The sequence below is a fragment of the Ziziphus jujuba genome, chromosome 2 (assembly GCF_031755915.1).
Source record: "Ziziphus jujuba cultivar Dongzao chromosome 2, ASM3175591v1".
NCBI lineage: Eukaryota > Viridiplantae > Streptophyta > Magnoliopsida > Rosales > Rhamnaceae > Ziziphus > Ziziphus jujuba.
In genome coordinates, this window is record NC_083380.1 from 2,951,585 (window position 1) to 2,976,086 (window position 24,502).

The window sequence follows — 24,502 nt, forward strand, 5'->3', positions numbered from 1 at the left end:
GAGTATGCTTTCTTTCTTCACTTTGTTATCTTGAAATGCATACTCTGCTTTCTTTGTCACTAGTTTATGTCAACTCATGTTACTCATGTTACTTGTCAAGTTCCCTTTTCACCTAATAGCTCTTATAATTTCATTTATAAATTGTATTATGTTTATTTGACTCTGTTTCTCATCTATTAACCGTCACTTCTGTATCTATATTTCAATCTTCAAAGTATTTTTTTTCCTAGTTTATAATTATTATTTATTTTTCTATTTTTATGTAGAAGGGAGAGGGAAGTATGTACTGTATTATATTGGAAAATCTCAATTTTTATGCAAGTACAAATTGTGAAGGTTCAGTGATATGATAGAGCTCTAAGGAAAAGGTTGCTATTCCTCATGACTTCAAAATGGGAAAGTGAGAAGCCTCACCAAGTATCCAGAGGAGAAAGCAGTATGAGTTTAGGACAATGTTGATAGCCTGAAGGAATAAGATAATGTGATATATATATATATATATATATATATATTCTGTTGTTTCTCTATCCCAACCTCGTTGTAATTTGTTATTATAAAATAGAAACAGAAAAAATGTGAATAATGGGATATTTTATTATGCTTCTGTACATTAGGTTTTATAACATTTTCTAGGATACATAATAGGTAATAAATCCCCTAATTCTAAATATAAATAAAATAAAATAAAATTGATTCCTAAATATCTGTACAGCTCATAACTACCTAAAAAAAAAAAAAAAAAAACACACATAATCAAACACATATGTACAAAATCTTCCAACACTCCCCCTCAAGCTGGCATGAATATATCACTCATGGCAAGCTTGCTAACTAAGTTCTCATACTGCCCTCTAGGAAGTGCTTTGGTAAGAACATCCGCTACTTGGCTCATGGTGGGTATGAAGACACACATATCACACCGCTGTCTATCTTCTCCTTGATGAAATGTTTATCCACTTCTACATGTTTTGTTCTATCTTGTAGAACTGGATTATGAGCTATGGAAATAGCTGCCTTGTTATCACAATAGACTTTAATAGGTGCTGGTGTAGGAATCTTCAATTCTTCTAGGAGTCTTTTGATCCATAACACTTCACAAAACGTATGTGCAACAGAGCAGAATTCTGCCTCTGCACTACTCCTTGCTACAACATTCTGTTTTTTGCTTCTCCAAGTGACCAAATTCCCTCCTATCAAAGTGCAGTAGCTTGAGGTAGATCTTGTATCATTTATATCACCTGCCCAATCTGCATCTGTGTAGGCTTCAACTTGGAGATGACCCCTATTTTTGAACAAAAGTTCTTTTCCTGGAGTTCCTTTTAGATATCTCAAAATCCTGAACACAGCTTCAAAATGAGTAGATCCAGGTGAATGCATAAATTGACTTACTAGACTTACTGCAAAAGCTATATCAGGTCTTGTGTGCGATAAATAGATTAGCCTTCCCACTAGTCTTTGATAGCGTTCTCGATCAACCACCTCAATTGTTGTTGCTGCTTTTAGCTTTACATTTGGGTCTATTGGAGTTTCTGTAGCTTTACAACCTGTCATCCCTGTCTCTTTGAGCAAATCAGGAATGTATTTTCGTTGGTTGATGAAAATTCCCTCCTTGGACCTTGTAAACTCCATCCCTAGAAAATACCTAAGCTTTTCGAGGTCTTTAATGTCAAATTCAACCTCAAGCTTATTCTTCAGCTTGTTAATCTCGAACAGATCATTTCCAGTTATTATAATATCATCTACATACACTATCAAAACCGCTATCTTACCCTCGGTGGAGTTCTTGAAAAATAAAGTATGATCAGCTTGGCTTTGTGAGAATCCGTGCCTCCTTACTACATCCTTAAATCGTTCAAACCAAGCTCTTGGTGATTGTTTCAACTCATATAAGGATTTTTTTAAACTGCAAACTTTGCCTCTTCCAAGACTTTCTTCAAATCCGGGTGGTAGGTCCATATATATTTCTTCCTTTAGGTCTCCGTTCAAGATCTTGTAGAGTTATCCGAGATGTGGGAAAAAGGTTTTCAGAATCTGTAAAGGTGTTTCATATTTGAAATCTTTAGATGGCATTCTATTTATTAGATAACAAGCAGTTAGGATTGCATTTCCCCATAGATCTTTAGGTACATTCATAGAAAACATGATGACTCTAGCTACCTCAAGAAGATGTCTATTTTTTCTTTCAGTAATTCCATTTTGTTGTGGTGTATCACGACAAGTTGATTGATGAATAATACATTTTTGGGTCAGAAAATGCTCCTAAATATTTATTAAAGTATTTAGTCCCATTATCTGATCTTAAAATACTAATCTTGGTTTGAAATTGATTTTCAATCATTAGGAAAAATTCTTTAAATCTTTGTTCAACCTCTGATTTCTTTTCCAACAAGTAAACCCAAACACACTCTTGTATGGTCATCAATAAAAGTTACAAACCATTTTTTGCCAGAAAGTGTAGTAACCTTAGAAGGACCCCAAACATCACTATGAAACAAATAAAATGGTTTTAAAGCAAGATAAGATTTTATTGGAAATGAAACTCGATGATCTTTAGCCAAATGACAAGACTCACAATGAAGTTTCGAACAATCAATTCCTTTAAATAATTTAGGAAATAAATATTTAAGATATGGAAAACTAGGATATCCTAATCTTTTATGCCATAATATAACTTGATCATAGACAGGGTTTCAACTAGTACTACTTAGGCCATGAACTTTTTTATTACCAGTAGCGGTTTCATCAAAGTAGTAGAGCCCATTTATCTCTCTAGCAGTTCCAATCATCTTCCCCGAGTTCTGGTCCTGAAAAATACAAATGGAAGGAAAGAAGAGAATGGAGCAATTAGTATCTTTAGATAGTTTGTTGACAGAAAGAAGATTGCAGGCAAGTTTTGGAACATGTAAAACAGATTTTAGAGTAATTTTTCAGAAATTTTAATGTTTCCCTTTCCTGCAATAGATGACAAACTACCTGCAACTATTCTCACTTTATCAATACCAGAACAAGGATAATAGGAACTAAACAGGTTAGAGTAACTTGTCATATGATCAGAGGCCCCTGAATCTATGATCCAAGGATATGATTTTCCTAGAACTGAGAGTGCCAAAGAATTGCTACCTGTTTGTGCCATAGAACCGACAGGAGTATTAGGTGATGAATAAGATTTTAGAAGTTTAAGAAGATGATCTAGTTGTTCTTTACTGAATGGAGATGATTCTGCCTCGTTTGCTAAGGGTAAACGCTGTTTACCAGATTTGCTCATCCTTCCGATGGGTGGTCTACCATGCAACTTGTAGCAATTCTCTCGAGTATGGCGAGGTTTCCCACAGTAATCACAGCGTAGGTTATACTTGTCTCCAACCCGCTGATTTTGGAATGACTTTCGACTGACTTGGGCTTTGGATATAATTAGGGCTGATCCTTCCACAGGTCCGGTTGTACTTGCAGTCTTCTTCACTAGCATCACTTGTCTCCGGCTCTCTTCTCTACGTACTTCTGCAAAGACGTCACCAATTGGGGGCAAAGGGTTCCTTCCAATAATCCGGCCACGAACCTCATCAAATTCAACATTTAAACCTGCAAGAAACTTGAAGACTCGGCCAACATTCACCATCTTCTTGTAGTAATTGCAGTCATCGGGTGACTTCCACTCATAATCATTTAATAAATCCAGGTCCTACCAAATTCTCTTAAGAGAATTAAAATATTTAGTCACAGAGTCCTCACCTTGGCGAATATCTCCAAGTTGTAGAGTTAATTCATAAACTTGGGATTGATTCTCTAAATTTGAGTACATTTGTGAGACATTATCCCATAATTCCTTGGCTGTAGAATAGCAGAGATAATTTGCCCTTATCTCTTCAGCCATAGAATTAACCAACCATGTCATTACCATGGAGTTTTCAGCATCCCAAATAGCATAGGCTAAATCATTCACATTGGGCTTCTTTGTATCTCCTGTGATATAGCCAATTTTCCCTCTTCCTCTGATATACATTCGAACAGATTGTGACCACCGGAGAAAATTGTCACCATTTAGTCGGATTGTAGTGATCTAAAAAGGGTGATTTTCAGGTAAATTCCGGGCAATCTGAGGCTCAGATTGAGAAGATTGGGGCTGAAAATTGGATGTGATTTCGGACATTTTTAGTGCAGAAACGCAGAAAGTACTATTTATGCGAGAACTGTTCACATGGGGTTACTGTTCATGTATGATTACTGTTTACGTAGGTATTGTTCACGGCACCACACTTTTTCACAGATAGGTTTAACCTGCTCTGATACCATATAAAATAGAAACAGAAAAAATGTGAATAATGGGATATTTTATTATGCTTCTGTACATTAGGTTTTATAACCTTTTTTAGGATACATAATAGATAATAAATCCCTTTAATTCTAAATATAAATAAAATAAAATAAAACTGATTTCTAAATATCTGTACAGCTCATAACTATTTAAAAAAAAAAAAAAACACATAATCAAACACATATGTACAGAATCTTCCAACAGTTATTTTATATAGCTTATGTTCAAATCACTATAGCAGGAAATGATAAGCAATTTTTTAAGCTTATGGAATTTATGTTTACTCATTTGCCAATGATACTTGGTTGTGGAATATGCTCTTCTTACTATTTTCATGAGACATTAAGAGAGGAAAGGTGGTGACATTTTAAAACTTAAAAAAGCAGTTCATTAAATTTTCAAAATTAAAAGAAATGAATTATATTTAAATCAAATTTTAAGGGGGGTAATACCGTATATTCCCTTTTATAAATGCTATATATTCTTGACCAAAACTTTGACAAAATGGTCCAAAGCTGAGCAAGGTAGTGATTACTACACGTAGTAAAATTTAGGACAAGACAAGTGTAAAACTGTCAGATGGGAACGTTTTTACTTATTTTGTCAAATGGACTTTTCCTACTGAACAAAAAAAGAAAAAGATAAAAATTCAGTTGATTAATATATATATATATATATATATATATTACCAAATTCAATAATTATGATTCCAATACGGATGGGAATATTTATCTTAAAAAAAAAGAACAAGAAAATTCGTACTAAAATTTAAGTAGGTGATCTGTTCTGTTCGGACAATAATAACCATTTACATCGTATCTTTTCTTTCTTAAGTACAACATCTGGTCAACCCATCTTCGACAGACTTTGACAAAATGGTCCAGACCAGACAGAGCAAAGCATAGAGAGCAGAGTAATCATGGATGGAGAGCAAAAAGTGGTGTGTGTAACAGGAGCTTCCGGTTACATAGCTTCGTGGGTGGTGAAGCTCTTACTGGAACGTGGATACACTGTCAAAGCTTCTGTTCGAGACCCTAGTTGGTTTTCTTTACTCTTCCTTTTTTATTGGCTTCTTCAGATTTATATCAATTAGTCTCGTAAATAGTTTTTTATTCCATATCCTGGGTTTTGATTGTTTGTTGTTTATTGTTAGGAAAAAAATGTAAAACAAAATAAAACCCAGAATATAAAATCTGAGGAAATGTTGGTCTTGTGGTTTTGTAGTCAAATCCTTGTTTTGGGTGATGAAAAAAATAAATAAATAAATAAAACAAAAACAAAAACCTTAAAAATAATATTGTCTCTTTTTTTTTTTTTTTTTTCTTTTTTCCTCCCCAATTTGATGGAGTTGAGAGTTGAAATTGATTGAGGTTTTTATGTTTTGATAATAGCTTGTCAAAGGGTATAGTATTCTGTATGTTGAAACATAAAGAAAGCACATGGAAATGAATGGCTTGACTGCGAGCAAGTTCTAATTACACATGTTTATTGCATATGAAATCTCAGTTTTTAACTCCTGATTCTGTATATGTATGTCATAGATGATCCAAAGAAGACAGAACACTTGCTTTCACTCAATGGAGCTAAGGAAAGACTACATTTGTTTAAAGCTGATTTATTGGATGAAGGAGCTTTTGATGCTTTAGTTGATGGCTGTGAAGGCGTTTTCCATACAGCATCCCCTGTAACCTTTTCAGTCAATGATCCACAGGTTAATTCTTTGACTGCAATGCCCTAAACATTTTTTTTTTCCCTGGGTTTTCGTTAGTCCATTACTTATATAATTATGCATAATTTTGTAATTTCAGGCAGAGCTAATTGACCCTGCAGTGAAGGGAACATTAAACGTTCTCAGATCATGTGCAAAAGCCCCTTCTGTAAAGCGAGTGGTTGTGACATCTTCCATGGCTTCAGTTGGATTCAATGGAAAACCTCTGGGCCCTGACGTGGTAATTGATGAGACATGGTTTTCAGATCCTGCATATTGTGAGCAGATGAAGGTGTGTACTATATCAATATGGGCTAAGCTTTTATTATCTCTTTCTAAGTTTATCAATTTACTTCCACAGAATATCTTATATAAACTTCTTTTCAGACACCATTTATGCAAAATTTATAGCACTACTATTTATACTACGATGATGAGTTTAGTAAAAACAGCATAGAATATAAAGCCATCATTTCTATTTATATCTATTTTTTAGTTCTTTTTTACTGTTAGCAAGGATATAGTAACAGAGAAGTAAAGGAAATCATGCGTCAATTTTCCTATATGTTTATTGTGCTGTATATATTTTTCTTTTCCAGCTTTGGTATATGGTTTCAAAAACTCTAGCTGAAGAGGCTGCTTGGAAATTTGCAAAAGAAAATGGGATTGACTTAATCACACTACATCCAGGACTTGTGATTGGTCCTCTCTTACAGCCAACCGTTAACTTCTCTGTGGAGCCTATTCTGAATCTTACAACTGGTACCCTGTTGCAACTAATCCTTTTTCTTGCATGAGTTGAGGCATCATCACTTTTCTTGATACAGCTGATGTATAGAGATATATATATATATATATATATATAGATACTTTGACCTTTCTAGAGTTCCTGAACTTTAGACATTGACGGCTGGTGGAACCTTGTTTTCCATTTCTGCTATTTTCTTGTTCTTTTGGGTGCAGGAGCTCAAACCTTTCCCAACATAGTTTATAGATTTGTTGATGTTAGAGATGTTGCATATGCACATATTCAAGCATTTGAAGTTCCTTCTGCCAGTGGAAGATATTGTTTATCTGGACGAGTTGCACACATGATTGAGGTTTTGAAGATTTTGAAAGAACTCTACCCTTCCTTGGACCTTCCAGAAAAGTAAGTTTCCATTTGCAAGTATTAAGAGTCATGCTTCTATGGTGCATTTCGCAAATGCAATCAAGCTTTACCTATTTGCCTTATTAGTTTTTGTCAGTTCATGGTCATTTTTTGTGGTAAATATAATGTGTTTCTACTTGGTTGTGATTGTGTTTTTCTATGCTAAGGCTCCAAGTATACTAATCTACTGTCATACAGTTTTGTCCCTGGTGTGTATTCAGAATTTTGCGTTACTTGCCATATGTTAAATGGATGACTAGCATTGAAAGAGAGAAAGATAATGAGACACAAAAATAAACTCACAGAAACACAATTCCAATACTTTCCATGCTTTATTGGGTTTTGCAATCACCAAGCAGTCTTGGTGGTTGCTCAAACGATTTCATGTTTCATTATAATGTATATTGGATTTCTTTCCTCACATATTAGATCAAAATTCTCTATCTGTTATTCTTCTTTACAATGAAATTTGCTGATATGCAATAAACTTTGAAGTAGAAAAAAATTCTGTTTTTCATTAATTTCAGGTGTGAAGATGACAAGCCCTTCATGCTCTACGAAGTATCCAAGGAGAAAGCAAAAAGTTTGGGTGTGAATTTCATTCCTTTGGAAGTGAGTCTTAAGGACACCGTTGAAAGTCTAAAGGAGAAGGGTTTCATTAATGCTTAGATCAACGTCTTTGAACAAGATGTGTTGGAAAACAATAACAAGTAGATCATATCTTGTTTTGTTACCCCAGTCTGCTGTAATTTGTTAACAGAAAGGTAATTTGAACCTGTTTTCTAGCATCCTTGTTACTCTCAAATTATTTAATTTGTCTCCAATGTTCTTTATAATTTAGCTTCGTTTTAAGTTTTTCAGTAAAAGTGGGAGTTTCTTATCATCTACAAGCCGTGTATCACTGTTGCAAATAACAGGTTGGTACAAGTTTTCAGCTTTATGGAACTTGATTTTAGCCCCATGAATGCCTGTGGAAACTGAGAAGTTCAACCATGTTAGCTTCACTGCATGGAGTACAAAATAATCTGAACTTCCAGCTTTTTAGGAAAATCCAAATGCATCAGTCTAGGAAGCATGGAGAAGTGCTTAAAACTTTGTTTACTTCAAATCTGAGGTATTATTGGAAGTACTTGAGTGGGCCATGAAAGATTCTTCATTTAGTCTTTTCCCTCCATCTCTTAGGAGCTAAATAAACTGAAAATCTGATTTCGAAGAAGGAAACACCATTTCCGTGGGGCTACACACCATCACTACCCTGTTCTTAAATAACTTGTATTTTTGCATTTAGCTAGAAGTGGTGAAATTCTTACCTCGACTATTAGACATATGGTATGATATGGTATGAGTTGAGTTCTTGCATATGTTAAGATCTTATTTTCCTGTCACCAAGCTAAGGAATTTGCAAACACTGAAACTATCATGCTGCAGTTGTTTACAAGAATTCCCAAGAGACTTCAAGAAGTTAGTCAATCTCAGACATCTTGAGAATGATCTATGTGATGGTTTGATTTATATCCCACATGGACCGGGAGAATTAACTAACCTCAAGACTTTTAAGAAATTTCACGTTGGATTTCTGCAAAACATAAAAATAAAAATAAAAATTTAAAAATTTCATATTGGGACAACCCCATTGGTTCTACCCTTAGCTGCAAAATAGTAAGGAGGATGCGCTTAATGAACTGGCTATTAGAAAAATTAAGACATGGAAAAGATGATAGCATGGCATATAAGAATGCAAAAATAAAGGAAAAATAAGATGTTAGTCATTTGTCATTTTGGCCACATAGAAGTGATGATGCTGATGCAAATGGGGCTGTTGATTATGAAATTACATTGGAAAGCCTGCAACCACACTAAATCTGAAATGCATTGAGTTATTGCTCTGGTTTTACACCTCCAAGTCAGTCTCCTTCGACTTACAAGACTTGTCACATTCGTCTTGGTAGGATGTAAGAAATGCCAAAATTTGTTGCCACCGAATCAACTTCTTTGTCTAAGTCCTTGAAGTTGTTTGACTTGCATTCTTTGAAGTATATTTCAAACAACATTTGGCATCACCAACAGCGCTACTATCAAACTTAGAAAAACGTCCAGCTTCGAGACTTGCCTAATCCAAAGGGATGGTGGAAGGATCGTCTAGGTACTGGATGGTGAAGACTGAAGAAGTTGATAGCTGTTGTTTACCTTCATTTTCTTGTCTTTCTGATCTAATTTTCAGGGACTGCCCCAAATTGACTTCCATGCCACTTTACCCATATCAGTAAGATCTTGGGTTAAAATAACACTTGCTGCCTTTCAAACAAACAATGCTAATAAGTATAGTAAGCGTCTCCTCTCTCAAATTTGAAGCATATTGAGATTTCTAGCATTGAGGATGAACAATCTCTTCCAGATGGGCTAAAGGTGGCTCTCTTTTCTCAAATCCCTGTGGATTCATTATTGTCCAAAATTAAAGTACTTGTCTCCTAATATTCAACATCTATGAATTAAGAATTGCCGAGAGATTGCTGACCTAGATGGGAATATGTAGGAAGGTCTTGAGAGCCTCCATGGTCCCTATCTTTGGGAGCTTCAACAATTGGAAACTCTACTGCATGACCTCCACACATCATCACTGTACAAGATCTTACTATCCATGGCTATAAGATTGATTAATGGCTATTCCAGAATACATGGTTCAGCAACCTCAGATCACTTAGACATGTCGAAATTTTTTCTAAACTTGAAACAATTGACATTCCTACCACAAGGAATCTATCAGCGCAGCTCTTTGCAATCACTTTCTATTACTAAGTGCCCAAATCTTATCTCAAATATGTCAGAGGAAAATAAGGGAGGATTGGCATAAGGTTGTTCACCTTCTGGACTTGATTTTGTATTCGGCTGATTCTACCATTCATCATTCTTAATCATCTACTTTTTCTGGTAATCTGTAATAGTTTATAGCTTCATGCATGCATTATCTTCCTTTTTAATACACTTCCTTGGATTTGTGTTTCAATTTGCATTCTTTTTCTTTTTTGTTGGTAATACCTGGTTGGAAAAGATATTTAAAAGGTTTCAATTGGCAACTGCATTTGTGCAATAAATGAATTTTCTAATGGTGATGGAGGTGATGTTAAGGTGGCAAGTACTACAATTAATTATCATTTTTTTCCTTTTATTTTAGTTTTTGGCACTCAATAAGATACAAAAATGTTAACCTACAGCATAATCATGACAAGTTGATGGGCTTTCCTCCACCACTATTCAATTATCATTTTCATTCTGACTGTCGTTGTACTTCATATATGCTTCCAATTTTAGGAAAATTCAAATACGCAGATCAATCTTTCTATAGCATATTCTATTAAGTAAATGTCCTATAAAGCTGGCTTTGAAATTACATTTTCTCATTCGGATATGCTTATCTTTTTAGCATATACATTGACCAAACTTTCACAAACAGTCATGTAGCAAATTGGCAAAAAGACAATTGTAAACGGACGAGATAGGATCGGTTTTTCCCATTTTGCCACATGGAGTTTTCCTACCATAAAAACTACAATTCATTTATTATGTTATTACAAGTTTTGATTCAATGATTGCAACATGGACAGGAATTTTTCTTTTTTAAAAACAAAAAACCACAAAAAGTGAAAATTTGTAGTGAAAATTTAGTAGTTGATTTGAAAATGGGTTTGGTCAATGGCCTTTTACATCTAATCTACTTTGCACACCACCTAGACAGAAGGTTCAGAGCAGAGCAAAGAGAGAGAAAGTGAGAGGGGGATCATGAGAGGAGAGCAGAAGGTAGTGTGCGTAAAAGGAGCTTCCGGTTACATAGCTTCGTGGGTGATGACAGCAGGAGATTCTTATTATCTACAAGTTTTCATTCTTATGGATCATGATTTTGGCCTCATAAATGCCAGTGGAAACTGAGAAGCTCAATCATATTAGCTACACCGCATGGAGAACAAAATGAATTCAACTTCCAACTTCTAAGTGAAATCCAAATTCATCAACCCTGGAAATTGGAGCACAGTGGAAGTACTTGAAACTCTGTTTACTTGAATTCTGAGTGGACAGAACATACATATTGTTGAAATATAAACTTGATTTTTTATTGTTTTTTTTAATAATTAATTTTGTGGGCTTTAGTTACTTAGAGTCCAAGTTTCTTAGAGTCCAAGTTTTAAAAATTTCTTTTATGGTAATTTTATGATGTTTTATGTAGGTAGAGTTAATTATTAGTATAAATATTGTTATGTTTTTTTTTCTTGTGTATGCTGCAAGCCACAAAAGCTGAGAACCATTAAATAAACCAGCAGTAGTTTTTTTTTTCCTTCTTCGGTTGTTTTGCTCTCTATTTTGCTGCTCTGTTTCTGTTTTTGCTTTTGGTGTTTTGTTTTCATCCAACAGATATTTGTCTAATTTCCATGTACTTTGGAGGTACCAATTTTGAGTATTACTCCTAATTTAGTTTCCTCTCTGATTCCGTTATGACAAGTTGAATTTTCCTCCACCAATATTCATACATAATATTTTTAGGAAAATCCAAATACTTTAAACTTTCATACATAGTATATTTTGTAAAGGAGATGTTCTACTAAGTTGGATTTGAAATTACTCATGCTCTTTTTGACATTTATATTGACCAAACTTTGACAAATGGTCCGGAGCTTGGAATTGACAGATGGCCCACGTAACAAATTTAGAAAAGGACTAAAGTGTAACAGCAAAGATAGGACATTTTGTCACGTGGAGTTTTTCTACTTAAAAGACTTCAATTCATTGTTATGTTCATACAAATTTTTTATTCAATGATATTCCAATGCTGATTGGATTTTTTCTTTACAAAGCAATAACAAAAAGGATATAAAAAAGGAAAATTTGTACCGAAAATTTAGTAGGTGACCTGTATATAGGACAAAGTTTTTTAGTACATGAGTTTGGTAAACGTTCATTGGCTTTCATTGCTTTCCTATAATTACCACAGAATGAGAGAGTGCGAGAGAGAAGAATCATGAGTGGAGAGCAAAAGGTGGCGTGCGTGACAGGAGCTTCCGGTTACATAGCTTCGTGGGTGGTGAAGCTCTTATTGGAACGTGGATACTCTGTCAAAGCTTCTGTTCGAGACCCAAATTGGTTTTCTTACTCTTCCTTTTTTTTTTTTTTTTTTTTTTTAATTGCCTTGTCCGAATTTTAATTTTCAAAAGCCACTTTAATGGTAAATTGTGGGTTTTGATTGTTGTTTACTGAGATAGAAGAAAGGTAAATCCCAAAGCATTGAATCTGAAGAGCAAGCTGTGGTGTATGTATGTGTTCTGGCTATTGAATTTCAGAAAATGTTGGTCTTATGGTTTTGTAATTAAATCTTTAATTTGGGTGTTAGAAACAGAAGGGGGGGGGGGGGGGGTGAAGAAACGAAACAGCAAAATAATTAAATTAAATTAATAAAAACAAAACAAAGAAAAACAAACAAAGGAAGGTAATTTACATCTATATTGTCCAAAAATATGTTATTTATATCTATGCCTTTTGATCTTTATATCGATTTTCAGTTGGTCCCATGAACATTGCACTTGTCACATACGCCTCCTAAACTTTGCAGAAATTCAAACTTATGTGAAATTCCAATGCCCCCGTACATATGACTATAGGCAATAGTTGCAAAGTTTTTAATAGTTTGGGGACATAGGTAAGAATTGCAAAGTTCAGAGGAAAATCGCAAATCGGTGCAAAGTTTAGGTACCAGGGTCAAGAAAGGAAATATATATATATATATATATATATGTATATGTATATATCCTTTTGAACGTTTTCCTAATACTATTAGAAATTCAGCCCAATTTGAAGGAATTGAGGCTAGAATTTAGTGTGGTTGTAGGCTTTGGAAGCTTGTCAAAGGGTATGATGTTCTGTTGTTGAAATTGAAAGAAAGCACATGGAGATAATTATTCAAGTTTGTTGCATATGTTGTGGTTCTCTGACCACTTTAGAGAAGAAATATGAGAAGAAAAATAAAAAGAATTCTATTACTCTTTTGGAAATAGAATACAAAAATAAAAACTTCTCTCGTGGAGGATTCTCATGTGGAACACCTCTCTACACTATCAAATTCTCTCCGGAATTGCTCACTCTTCTCTCAAGCTCTCTCTGGAACTTAAACACTCTCTCTCTCGGAGTTTACTCTCAATACTCCTCACTTGGGATGATGTTGATCTTGCTCTCTTGGCTTGCCTTGCATGCAACGGGATGAACCTATTTATAGGCTTACAAGGTCGGTTGCATGGCCACAATCTTCAACAGCTTCTGACAGTAGCCCACAATTGTTGAGCAAGTTGGAGTGCGGTATTAAATGCAGCAATGGCCTTTGTCAAAGATGGTGGCTGAGCAGTCTTCACACTGTCGGTGCAGTGGTAGTGCGGCTGGACTTCACAATTCTCCCCCTCCAGCCGCGTTTAAACTAATGGTCATCTGCCATCCATTCCGGCTATGTCTCTGCATAGCTTCAGCTTCTCTTGAGCAACAACTTTTGTTAGCATATCTGTTGGATTCTCTTTTGTGTGGATCTTCATTAGTTTCAGTAACTGTTGATCTATTACTTCGCGTATCCAATGATAGCAGATGTCAATGTGCTTTGTACGGGAATGATACATTGAGTTTTTACTCAAATCCATGGCACTTTGGTTATCACAATGTATCTTGTAGTCTTCTTCCTTGATGCCCAATTCTGTGAGAAAACGCTTTAACCACAACATTTCCTTACCCGCTTCCGCTGCGGCAATGTACTCTGCTTCAGTAGTGGATAAAGCAACACACTTATGCAATCTTGACCACCATGACACAGCTCCCCCCACAAAAGTGTAGAGATAACCTGATGTAGACTTTCTATTATCAGGGTCTCCGGCCATATCTGCATCTGTATAGCCTTCTAAGATTGGATCACCTCCCTCGTAGCACAAGTACAGCTTCGTTGTACCTTTAAGATACCTGAGAATCCATTTGACTGCTTCCCAGTGTTTCTTTCCAGGATTTGAAAGAAATCTGCTGACAATACCTACTGCGTGAGCAATGTCTGGTCTGGTACACACCATTGCATACATCAGACTTCCTACCGCTGAAGAATATGGTACTGAAGCCATCTCCTCTATCTCTTCTTTGGATGAGGGGTACAATATCTTGCTCAACTTGAAATGATTTGCAAGTGGAATGCTAACCGGTTTGGATTTATCCATGTTGAATCTCTTTATCACCCGTTCAACATACTTCTCTTGAGATAGCCATAACCTTTTATTCTTCCTGTCTCGGATTATTTGCATTCCCAAAATTTGTTAAGCTGGTCCTAAGTCTTTCATATCAAAGGACTTAGACAATTCTTTCTTCAGCTGACTAATCTTCTTGCATCTTGCCCAACGATCAACATGTCGTCCACATATAGCAAAAGTGCAATGAAGTTTCCACCTGAAAATTTTTGGATATAAACACACTGGTCTGCTGCAGTCCTTTTATAGACTTGACTCACCATGAATGAGTCAAACTTCTTGTACCATTGTCTTAGTGCTTGCTTGAGGCCATATAAGCTCTTCTTCAGCTTGCATACGAGGTTTTCTTTCCCTGAAACTTCAAATTCTTCTGGCTGCTCAATGTAGATTTCCTCATGTAAATCACCGCGAAGAAATGCTGTCTTCACATCCATCTGTTCAAGCTCTAGGTTTAGACTTGCTACTAAACCATAAATGACTCGAATTGAAGTCATTTTTACCACTTGTAAAAAAATCTCATCAAAGTCAATTCCTTTATTCTGAAGAAATCCTTTGTAACAACCCGTCCCAAATCGCACCGGAATCCGTGCACGTTGACCGAGGTTGACCGTTGACCAAGGGGTCAAAAGTTGACTTTTTGACTCGGTGGGAATTTCGAGTTGACCAGGGTACCATGGCGAAGTGCACGATGCCCCGAGTTCGTAGCCTGGTAGCACGTCGAAAACGGAGCTACGGTTTGAAAGTTATGGGCAAAAAAAGTTGCAGTCTAAACTGTCCAAGGAGTACCGGGGTTGACTTTTTGTTCATGGGGAAATGAGCTTTGACTCGTGCATGGTTGTTAAGTGCTCGTCGATACGAGTTCACAGACTAGCGGCACGCTCGAAACGGACATCCGGTTAAAAAGTTATGGACGTTTGAAGTTTACCGGATACCGTAATATTTTAATGTGTTTGAGTCGGTGAACAGTGAACGCCACATGTCAGCTTCTGATTGGTCCACGTGGCATGAACAGTGTCACACAGGGGTTTTTATTTGTTAAAATTCTCAGGGAAGAGAGAGAAAGAGAGAGAGAGGATCCGCCGGCCACCGGAATTTTTCCACTGTTCTGGCCGATCTACAGTACATGCGCCGGCCAGCAAGGTTGCCCTCCCCATTTTCGGCAAAACCTCCAAGTTTCACGGCGAACGGCCGCCGGACGCGCCCGGATCGGACGTCCGAAGATTTGCGGCGAGTTTTTCCCCTCCACCGCCGGCCACCGCAAATCGACCCACTTCCAGCCATTTTCCAACCACACGCGCCGTACACCCTTGATCATCTCCTCAAGTCCGGCCGACCCACCAAAAATCACGGCCATCGGACCACCGACGCGCCGGGATCGGAGCGTTTTCCGGCGAGGGGCCGGAAATCTTCAAACGGTGATTTCTCCGCCTTCCGGCCTCCGTTTTGCTCACCGCCAGTCCCGTTGGGTTTCTCTCCTCATGATCTACAAGTCTACAAAATTTCACGACCAACGGCTATCGCACGCGCCGCCGCCGGCGACGGTTGCCGGTGACCACGGCGGCTCGTCGGAAAGTACTATTTCGGCGAGTACCCAGTTTTTCGGCCGGCTCCAGTCCGCTGTGTTCGACCTCTTGAACCCGAATCCGGCTTCCGTTTCCGCTAATTCGCGACGATTTGGGAGAATTACGGAGCCGAAACTCGAAAAGCTTTCCGGCGAGATTCCGACCCCGTCGGGTCCGATCACCGGAAAGTAAGACCGAATCCGTGATCCTCATCACGCGAGCTTCGATTCGGTATATAACTCGTAACCCTTAGATATCGTTTGGTGTTCGCTCCCCGGGTACCCATTTGGGAATTACCCGAATAAAATATTAATATTTTTGGTTGGTGTACTGTGGTTGTTTAGGTGCACGCGCGAGTAGTGGAGTTGATCCCGAGGAGGATCTTAGTTGATTTACGCGCTCAAGGTGAGTGACCCACCTTCAAAAATTATTTTGGACAATTAATTATATTTAATTGGTATTTAAATTGATATTTAAATTATGCTCATGTGGTGTGATTTAATTATGGTTTTATTGTGGTTTAATTTATTTATTATGCATGAGCATAGTATGTTTCGGTATTAATTGTACATGGTTTTCAGTATTAATTTTTCGGGCATAATTGGGTTAAATATTTTTACGAAAATATTTGGTTAAATTTATAAATTATGCTCGCGGTATTTTTTTATGGTTGCATCTCGTACTTCGAGGAAACTGTGGTTTGTTGGTTATCAATGTTTCGTACCGGGTTATTTAATAAAAATATGTGGGATGGTGTTTTGTGAAAATTTGGTATACTTCCCACGGTGGTTTTTGGAAAAACGGTACGGTTGGTTATTAATGTTTATTTTAAGACGCACTCATACAGTATTGGTGTTCTGGTGTATGGTGTATGGACACGTGGTAGTGCGCGGTTATTATGTGGTTTAGCGCACAGTTATTACTTCACCCGTTGTTGCCATTGGACCGTGGACAGGCAAGGTTATTGTTGCGCATAGCCGCCCCCCTCCTTGGCAGGGTGATGGTTTTAGCAGCGGTACTGTCGGGACGCCGAAGTGACCGTTGCAGGTTTCTCTCTTTAACCCCCCACCAGTCGGTGCTCGGGACGCTGGGTATCGGAGGGCATCACCGGTATATGGTGTGGTGCGTCGGTGTAAATTGCAAATAATGGTTTAAACCCCAAAGATGTTCAAAATTATTTACTATAATTTATTATATTTTTAATTATATATTTGGGGTATGTTTTCATTTATTTATTGCGTATCAAATGGTTTAATCCCTTGGTTTTCGGGAGGTATGCACACTGGGTTTTGCGAAAAGGTTTTAAAAAGGGAACATTTCAAACGGAGCGATTGGTGAGAGTTTTGAGGGAAATTATTATTTTCCAACCGTTATTATTATTTATTTATTAATTGTTGGTATGTGTTCTATTCCTTAGTTGCTATTACTATTATTTTTATTATCACAAAAGGTGTTCAGTAGTTCGGATTACTCACGGAGATGATTAGCATCTCACACTCTTAAATTCCGTTCCCTTAGGTGCAAGTGGTGGTAGACGTTCTTCCGGAGCGAACCAAGTTTTCCGCTGCTGTTGTGTTTCGAGAAGTATCTCTATACTCTTTCATTTCAGTGTATTATTTCTTTCAGCCTTGTTGTATTTTTGTTGTTTAGCACTTTTTAAAGCTCTGTATACTATTGGGATACTTCTGTTTTATTTATGCACTGGACTGTTGTTGTTTTTGAGAAGTGCTGAAAAATTGTGGAACAATTTGTAGTTTGTGGGAGGAATAAGGGGATGGTTTTAGAAGTGTGTTTTCAGTGCAGGTAATTTGTGGTAAGTAAATCCCTTAGGGGAGGCTCTGCCAGATTTTCCGTTGGAGGGTCCGGTAGGGTTTCCCTGGGATCAGGGCTTGTTTAGGGTTTCGGGGAAGGAATTCTAGACGGGTCCTGACATCCTTTGACTACAAATCAAGCTTTGTGTTTCACCACCCTTCCGCTGCCATCTTTCTTGAGCTTGAACACCCATTTATTCTTTAGTGCCTTCTTTCCTGTTGGAAGCTCAACCAACTCATAAGTATGATTTTTCTGCAAGGATTTCATCTCATCTTGCATTGCTTGCAGCCACTTTTCCTTCTCTTGATGAGAAACAGCTTCCTGGAAACTCTCTGGCTCCCCCTCTTCAGTAAGCAGAATATAGTCAGATTCTGGAAATCTCTTTGATGGAATTCGGCCTCGCTCAGATCTCCGAACTTGTAAACCACTAGTTTCAGGAGGTGTACCATCATCTGACCGCTGTGATGGCCCTGCAGTTGCTTGAGAGGATTGAGTCTCCCCCTGCTCATTATCCCCTTCTTCCTCCTGGTCTGCTTCTGGTATATCTTCATGCACCTCATTATCCTCTGTGGCTATTTGTGCTGGTGCTGGATTAGGGCCAAAATTCTCGGCACTAGAACTACAATTAGGAGACATTCTGGGCTTTTCAATGTCTTCCATTGTCTAGTTTCATGGAATACTACATCCCTGCTTCTAATAACCTTCTTTGTTTTTAGGTCCCATAACCTATATCCGAATTCTTCATCTCCATATCTTATAAAGATGCATGGAGTAGATCTTGCATCGAGCTTTTGTCTGAGCTCCTTGGATACACGTATATAAGCTAAGCAATCAAACACTCTTAAATGAGAGTAGGAGGGAATCTTACCCGACCACACTTTCTCCAGAATTTCAAAATTCAACAGTGTTGACGGTGATTTGTTGATTAAATAGCAGGCGGCATGAACAGCTTCTCTCCAGAATGGCTTTGGCAGCTTAGTCATACTGATCATACTTCTGACCTTTTCCATAATGGTTCGGTTCATTCTTTCAGCTATTCCATTATGTTGTGGGGTGCGAAGGACCGTCTTCTCATGTCGAATGCCGTGTCTTCTGTAGTAGGCATCGAACTCCTTGGAAGTATACTCGCCTCCATTATCTGAGCGGAGACATTTTAGCTTCTTTCCTGTTTCACACTCTACCATGGTATGAAACAGTTTGAAGTAATCCAATACCTGGTCCTTTGTCTTCAAGAAATATACCCATACCTTCCGAGAAGCATCATCAATGAAGGTCAAGAAATACTTGTTGCCACCTAATGATTCCACCTCCATGGGACCACAAACATCAGAGTGCACCAGACTAAGTAACTCTGATCTTCTCGATGCAGAGGAACTGAATGAGACTCTATGTTACTTACCAAACAAGCAGTGATTACAAGGATCTAGTGCAGCATCCTTGCAAACAGTGATAAGCTTCTTCCTTGCCAAAGTGGACAATCCTTTTTCACTCATGTGACCGAATCTCTGGTGCCACAGATTTTGAGACGCCTCTCCTTCTGCAATATTGATGCTATCTGCACATATCTTCACATGAGTCCTGTACAGTGTTCCACAAATATGTCCTCAGGCCACAACTATGGCACCTTTCGTCATTTTCCATGTGCCTTTGCTGAAGTAGTTGTCATAGCCTTGCTTGTCTAAGGCTGCTCCCGAAAGTAGATTAAGCCGAAGATCTGGAACATGACGGACATCCTTCAAAGTTATTGTACAACCAACATTTGTTTTTACCTGAATATCACCAGTTCCCATAATTTTTGCGAAACTGGAATTTTCCATCTTTACCGTACCAAAGTCTCCTACTTTGTACGTTTTGAAGAAATCTCTATGTGGAGTGATATGGTAGGATGCTATAGTATCGACTACCCACTCAACATCTTGGGTTGATATATGAAGGCATGTCTCTTCTTCGATGGAGCAGAGCGCCACTTCTCCTGTAACAGTAACTAGTGTCTCTCCATCCTTCTTCGGCTGATTACCTTGTAGTCTTTGCTCTCTCAACAACTTTCTACAGTTCTTCTTCATGTGACCCTCCAGGCCACAATGATAGCACTTATATGATGATTTTTTGCCGTCTATAGATCTGTCTCTGCTCTTGCTCCTGCCTCTCCCCCTATCTCGACCACCTCTTTGCTGTCTTCCTCTCTCTATGACGAGGGCGTGTGACTGATCCATGCCAATGTCCTTTCTCCTGACCTCTTCATTAAATAGGGCATCCTTAACCATAGACATAGTAAGATTTCCATTCGGGGCCGAATTGCTGAGAGAGACTACCAATGTCTCCCAACTATCTGGAAGAGAGCTCAGAAGTAGGAAGGCCTGATCCTCATCCCCTAGTTGGTAATCCACAGCAGATAGTTGATTTACCAAGCTCTAGAACTCACTGGTATGCTCGGCTACAGAAGTTCCACTCTGTAATTTTAGATTTACCAATCGCTTAAGCAACAAGGCTTTGTTCAGAGCAGTTTTGGCCTGGTACATGTCCTCCAATTTTGTCCAAAGGGCATATGCATCTGTTTCCTTCGCTACATGATGGAAGACACTGTGGTCGATCCATTGCCTGATCTGACTGATCGTTTTCTTGTTTAATTTCTTCCATTCTGCTTCTTTGCTGGGATTGAGGTTTTCTCCTTTAGCTTCTATAGGATCAAACAGATCCTTACAACTGAGGAGATCTTCCATCCGAGGTCTCCAAAGTGTATAATTTATGGCAGTGAGCTTAACCATAGCTCCCGAAGATGATTCTTCCATTGACATTATGGCTTGACCAAAAATGGAGCCGAATTTTGGAAAAACGGAGTTAACCGTTGCGTCCGGAACTGCCGAAAATGGTGGACTTGACTTTTCTGGGGTCAAAATATAATTACCAGAAATTTTGGGGCAAAAATTTAATTTCATAAAAAATTCTGGGTCAACCTGTAAATACAGAAACTAAAGGGCCAATATGTAATTTCCAACAATTCAGGGGCTGTTCTGTAATTTCAGAAACTTCTGATGACATGGCAGACTATGTTGACGTGTCAACACGTGGCAATTGCGTGGCTGACGACGTGTCGAGTAGCGTGGCAAATGACGTGGCTGAGTGCGCTGACGTGTCTGCTGACGTGGTAGTCTTAACCTCCAGACGGCGCGTGCGGTGCGTGAGGGGCGTGATCTGCTGCAGAAAATTTCAGACGGCATGTGTGGGCGCGTGAAGCTCTGCGTTTCTCTTCGGCGAACTTGGTTGTTCTCTTCTCGTCGAGTACTTTCACCTGGTATTGTCAAATTAATTATTTGAGCAACTTTTCGAAACACCAACTTGAAGAACAGAGGCTTTGTTTCTTCAAATTTTGAACCCAAAGCTCTCGACCTGGAGCTCTCATACCACTTGTTGTGGTTCTCTGACCACTTTAGAGAAGAAATATGAGAAGAAAAATAAAAAGAATTCTATTACTCTCTTGGAAATAGAATACAAAAATAAAAACTTCTCTCGTGGAGGATTCTTACGTGGAACACCTCTCTACACTGTCAAATTCTCTCTGGAATTGCTCACTCTTCTCTCAAGCTCTCTCTGGAACTTAAACACTCTCTCTCTCGGAGTTTACTCTCAATACTCCTCACTTGGGATGATATTGATCTTGTTCTCTTGGCTTGCCTTGCATGCAACGGGATGAACCTATTTATAGGCTTACAAGGTCGGTTGCATGGCCACAATCTTCAACAGCTTCTAACAGTAGCCCATAATTGTTGAGCAAGTTGGAGTTCGGTGTTAAATGCAGCAATGGCCATTGTCAAAGATGGTGGCTGAGCAGTCTTCACACTGTCAGTGCAGTGGTGGTGCGGCTGGACTTCACAGCATATGGAATCCCAATTGAACTCCTATTTCTGGATATGTATGTCACAGACGATCCAAGGAAGACAGAACACCTGCTTTCCCTCGATGGAGCTAAGGAAAGACTACATTTGTTTAAAGCTGGTTTATTGGATGAAGGGGCTTTCGATGCTATAGTCGATGGCTGTGAAGGTGTTTTCCATGCAGCATCGCCTGTACTCCTTTCAGCCAATGATCCACAGGTTAATAATATTAGCTCTACAATCAATTCCATCATGAAATTTTAAAACAGAGACTGCAATGCTTTAACATTATTTTTTCAGATTTTCATTCACCTAGTAACAGTAGATTTATACCGTATTTTGTTGATTTTCAGGCTAAAATAATTGACCCCGCAGCGAAGGGAACACTAAACGTTCTCAAATCATGTGTAAAAGTCCCTTCTATAAAGAGAGTGGTAGTAACATCTTCCATTGCTTCAGTTGCTCTCAATGGAAAACCTTTTAGCTTTGATGTGGTTGTCGATGAGACCTGGTTTTCAGATCCTGTATATTGTGAGCAGCAGAAGGTGCATACTTACGTGTTAAAGATTTTTTTTATTTTTATTATTATTTTTAATAATCTCTTTCCAACTTTCTTGTTAATTTACTTCAACGAATATCTCACATAAACATTTTTTTTAAGATACCATTTATTAGAAATTTATAGTCAATGATGATTTTAGCAAAAATAGGTTATAGTATATAAATCTTATATCATTGTAATTGGATCTCTTTTTTAGTTCTTTTTGCTATTAGCTAGGATATGGTGAGTGAAAATTAAGTAACTTATGCATCAGTTTTCCTATATGTTCAGCGTGCTGTATATGTGTTTTCTTTCTTTCCCAGTTTTGGTATATGGTATCAAAAACTTTAGCTGAAGAGGCTGCTTGGAAATTTGCAAAGGAAAATAGGATTGACTTGGTCACACTACATCCAGCGCTTGTGATTGGTCCTCTCTTGCAGCCAACTATTAACCTCTCTGTAAAGCCTATTCTGAATCTTATAACTGGTACACCGTCTTGCAACTAATCCTTTTTCTTGCATGAACGAGGCAGAATTTGATGCAAAGCTAGAACCACTTTTCTTGATACAGCTGATGTATATATAGATACTTTGACCTTTCAAGAGTGCCTGAAACTTTGGACGTTGACATTTATATCAACTTGCGCACCTTTATTTCCCGCTGCTTCATAAAAGTATAAATATATGATTAAAAAAGAAAACTTATTAGCTCTGTTAGTCCTTGAACCATATCCATAGATGCACTTTGTTCCCGTACACTTTTTTGTTTTTTTTCTCGTGCACGTTGGTCCTTCTGCTATTTTGTCTACTTTTTAGCAATCTCGAGATATTTAATGCACTTGATGCAACATGTGGGAATCTTGTGAGATTGTCTAATATTATGATGTCATTGTTTTTATTGTTCTAGTAAATGTATTATATGATATGAAAATAGTTTTAAGGTCCAAATTACACCTTAAAAGGTTTAAGGAGTAAAATGCCTAAAAAATTTATAAAAAAAGTTTAAGAGCCAAAGTGGAATTATGAGTATAGCCAATTAACAACCCAAATAATAATATTAATAACAACAAGCAGGCTTCCTACTCAACACTATTGACTATAGAACCTAGTTTCCGTTTCTGCTTTTTTTTTTTTTTTTTTTTTTTTTTTTTGGTCTTTTATGTGCAGGAGCTCAAACACTCCCCAATGAAGTTTACACATTTGTTGATGTTAGAGATGTTGCTTATTCACATGTTCAAGCATTTGATGTTCCATCTGCCAGGGGAAGATACTGTTTAGTTCAATGCGTTGCACACCTTATTGATGCTTTGAAGATTTTAAAAGAACTCTACCCTTCCTTGAACCTTCCTGAAAAGTAAGTGTACATTTGCAAATATTATAGCTTCTCTGCTGTATTTTTCAAAAGCAGTCAGGCTTGATCTATATTGCTTATTACTTCATATCTAGTCATGTTAAGGATCCGGGTTCCTTTTTACCTGATGGGAGCTTCTGAACTTTTACCTTACATGGTAAACGCCTCTAGGATGATGTATGTCTACTTGGTTGTGCTTATGTTTAACTTTTCTGCTAAGTATACTAATCTACTTTCCCCTGATTTGTATTCAAAACTTGCATTCCATGTATTAAATAGATAAACAGCATTAGAATAGAGAAAGATAACGGAACACAAATATACACACAGAAACACAGTTTCAATGTCAGATTGCATTTCTTATCATGTTTATCAGATTGCATTCCTCTTATATCATATTTATTTTGGTGCCTAAATGAAATCTGCTGCTATGTGATAAACTTTGAAGCACAACAAAAATTCTGATTTTCATTGCTTGCAGATGTGAAGATGACAACCACCTATTGCCAATCTATCAAGTATCCAAGGAGAAAGCAAAAAGTTTGGGTGTGAATTTCATTCCTTTTGAAGTGAGTCTTAAGGACACTGTTGAAAGCATAAAGAAGAAAGGTTTTGTTAATTTTTAGATTGATGTCTTTCATCAAGATATGTTGGAAAACAATTACAAACAGGACGTATTATATTTTTTTTTTTTGGGTAATAACAGAACATATCTTGTTTTGTTACCCCAGTGATATGTTTGAAAACAATAACGGATAGAACATATATTGTTTTGTTACCCCAGTCTTCTGTAATATGTTAACGGTCAGGTAATTTCAACCTGCTCCCTAGCTTCCTTGTTTATCTCAAAATGGTTTCATTTGGGTCCAATATTCTTTATCACTTAGCTGGTTTTAAGTTTTTTTAGTAATAGTAGGAAGAGTTTCTTATTATGTACAAGTGCAA

The 24,502-nt window shown here is 37.5% G+C and overlaps 2 protein-coding genes across 4 annotated transcripts; both read left to right on the plus strand.

The window, feature by feature from the left end:
* The first annotated feature begins 5,115 nt into the window (after positions 1 to 5,115).
* On the plus strand, positions 5,116 to 8,461 carry LOC132799236 (phenylacetaldehyde reductase-like). 3 transcript variants are annotated; one of them, XR_009635947.1, is made up of 7 exons: positions 5,116 to 5,349; positions 5,854 to 6,023; positions 6,121 to 6,312; positions 6,620 to 6,782; positions 6,984 to 7,170; positions 7,698 to 7,934; positions 8,088 to 8,461. XR_009635947.1 is itself a non-coding variant. In XM_060815183.1 (6 exons), exons 1-6 carry the CDS (start codon positions 5,232 to 5,234, stop codon positions 7,837 to 7,839), a joined length of 972 nt encoding a protein of 323 aa, XP_060671166.1. In that variant the 5' UTR covers positions 5,116 to 5,231; the 3' UTR covers positions 7,840 to 8,006. The 3 variants fall into 3 exon arrangements, 1 of the variants encoding a protein (XP_060671166.1); XR_001582403.4 differs by lacking the exon at positions 8,088 to 8,461 and adding an exon at positions 8,032 to 8,048; XM_060815183.1 differs by lacking the exon at positions 8,088 to 8,461 and having other exon boundaries at positions 7,698 to 8,006.
* Positions 8,462 to 12,178: 3,717 nt separating this feature from the next.
* On the plus strand, positions 12,179 to 24,183 carry LOC132800831 (phenylacetaldehyde reductase-like). Its single transcript, XM_060815184.1, has 6 exons — positions 12,179 to 12,296; positions 21,716 to 21,885; positions 22,020 to 22,211; positions 22,531 to 22,693; positions 23,374 to 23,560; positions 24,039 to 24,183. Exons 1-6 carry the CDS (start codon positions 12,179 to 12,181, stop codon positions 24,181 to 24,183), a joined length of 975 nt encoding a protein of 324 aa, XP_060671167.1.
* The last annotated feature ends 319 nt before the right edge of the window (positions 24,184 to 24,502 follow it).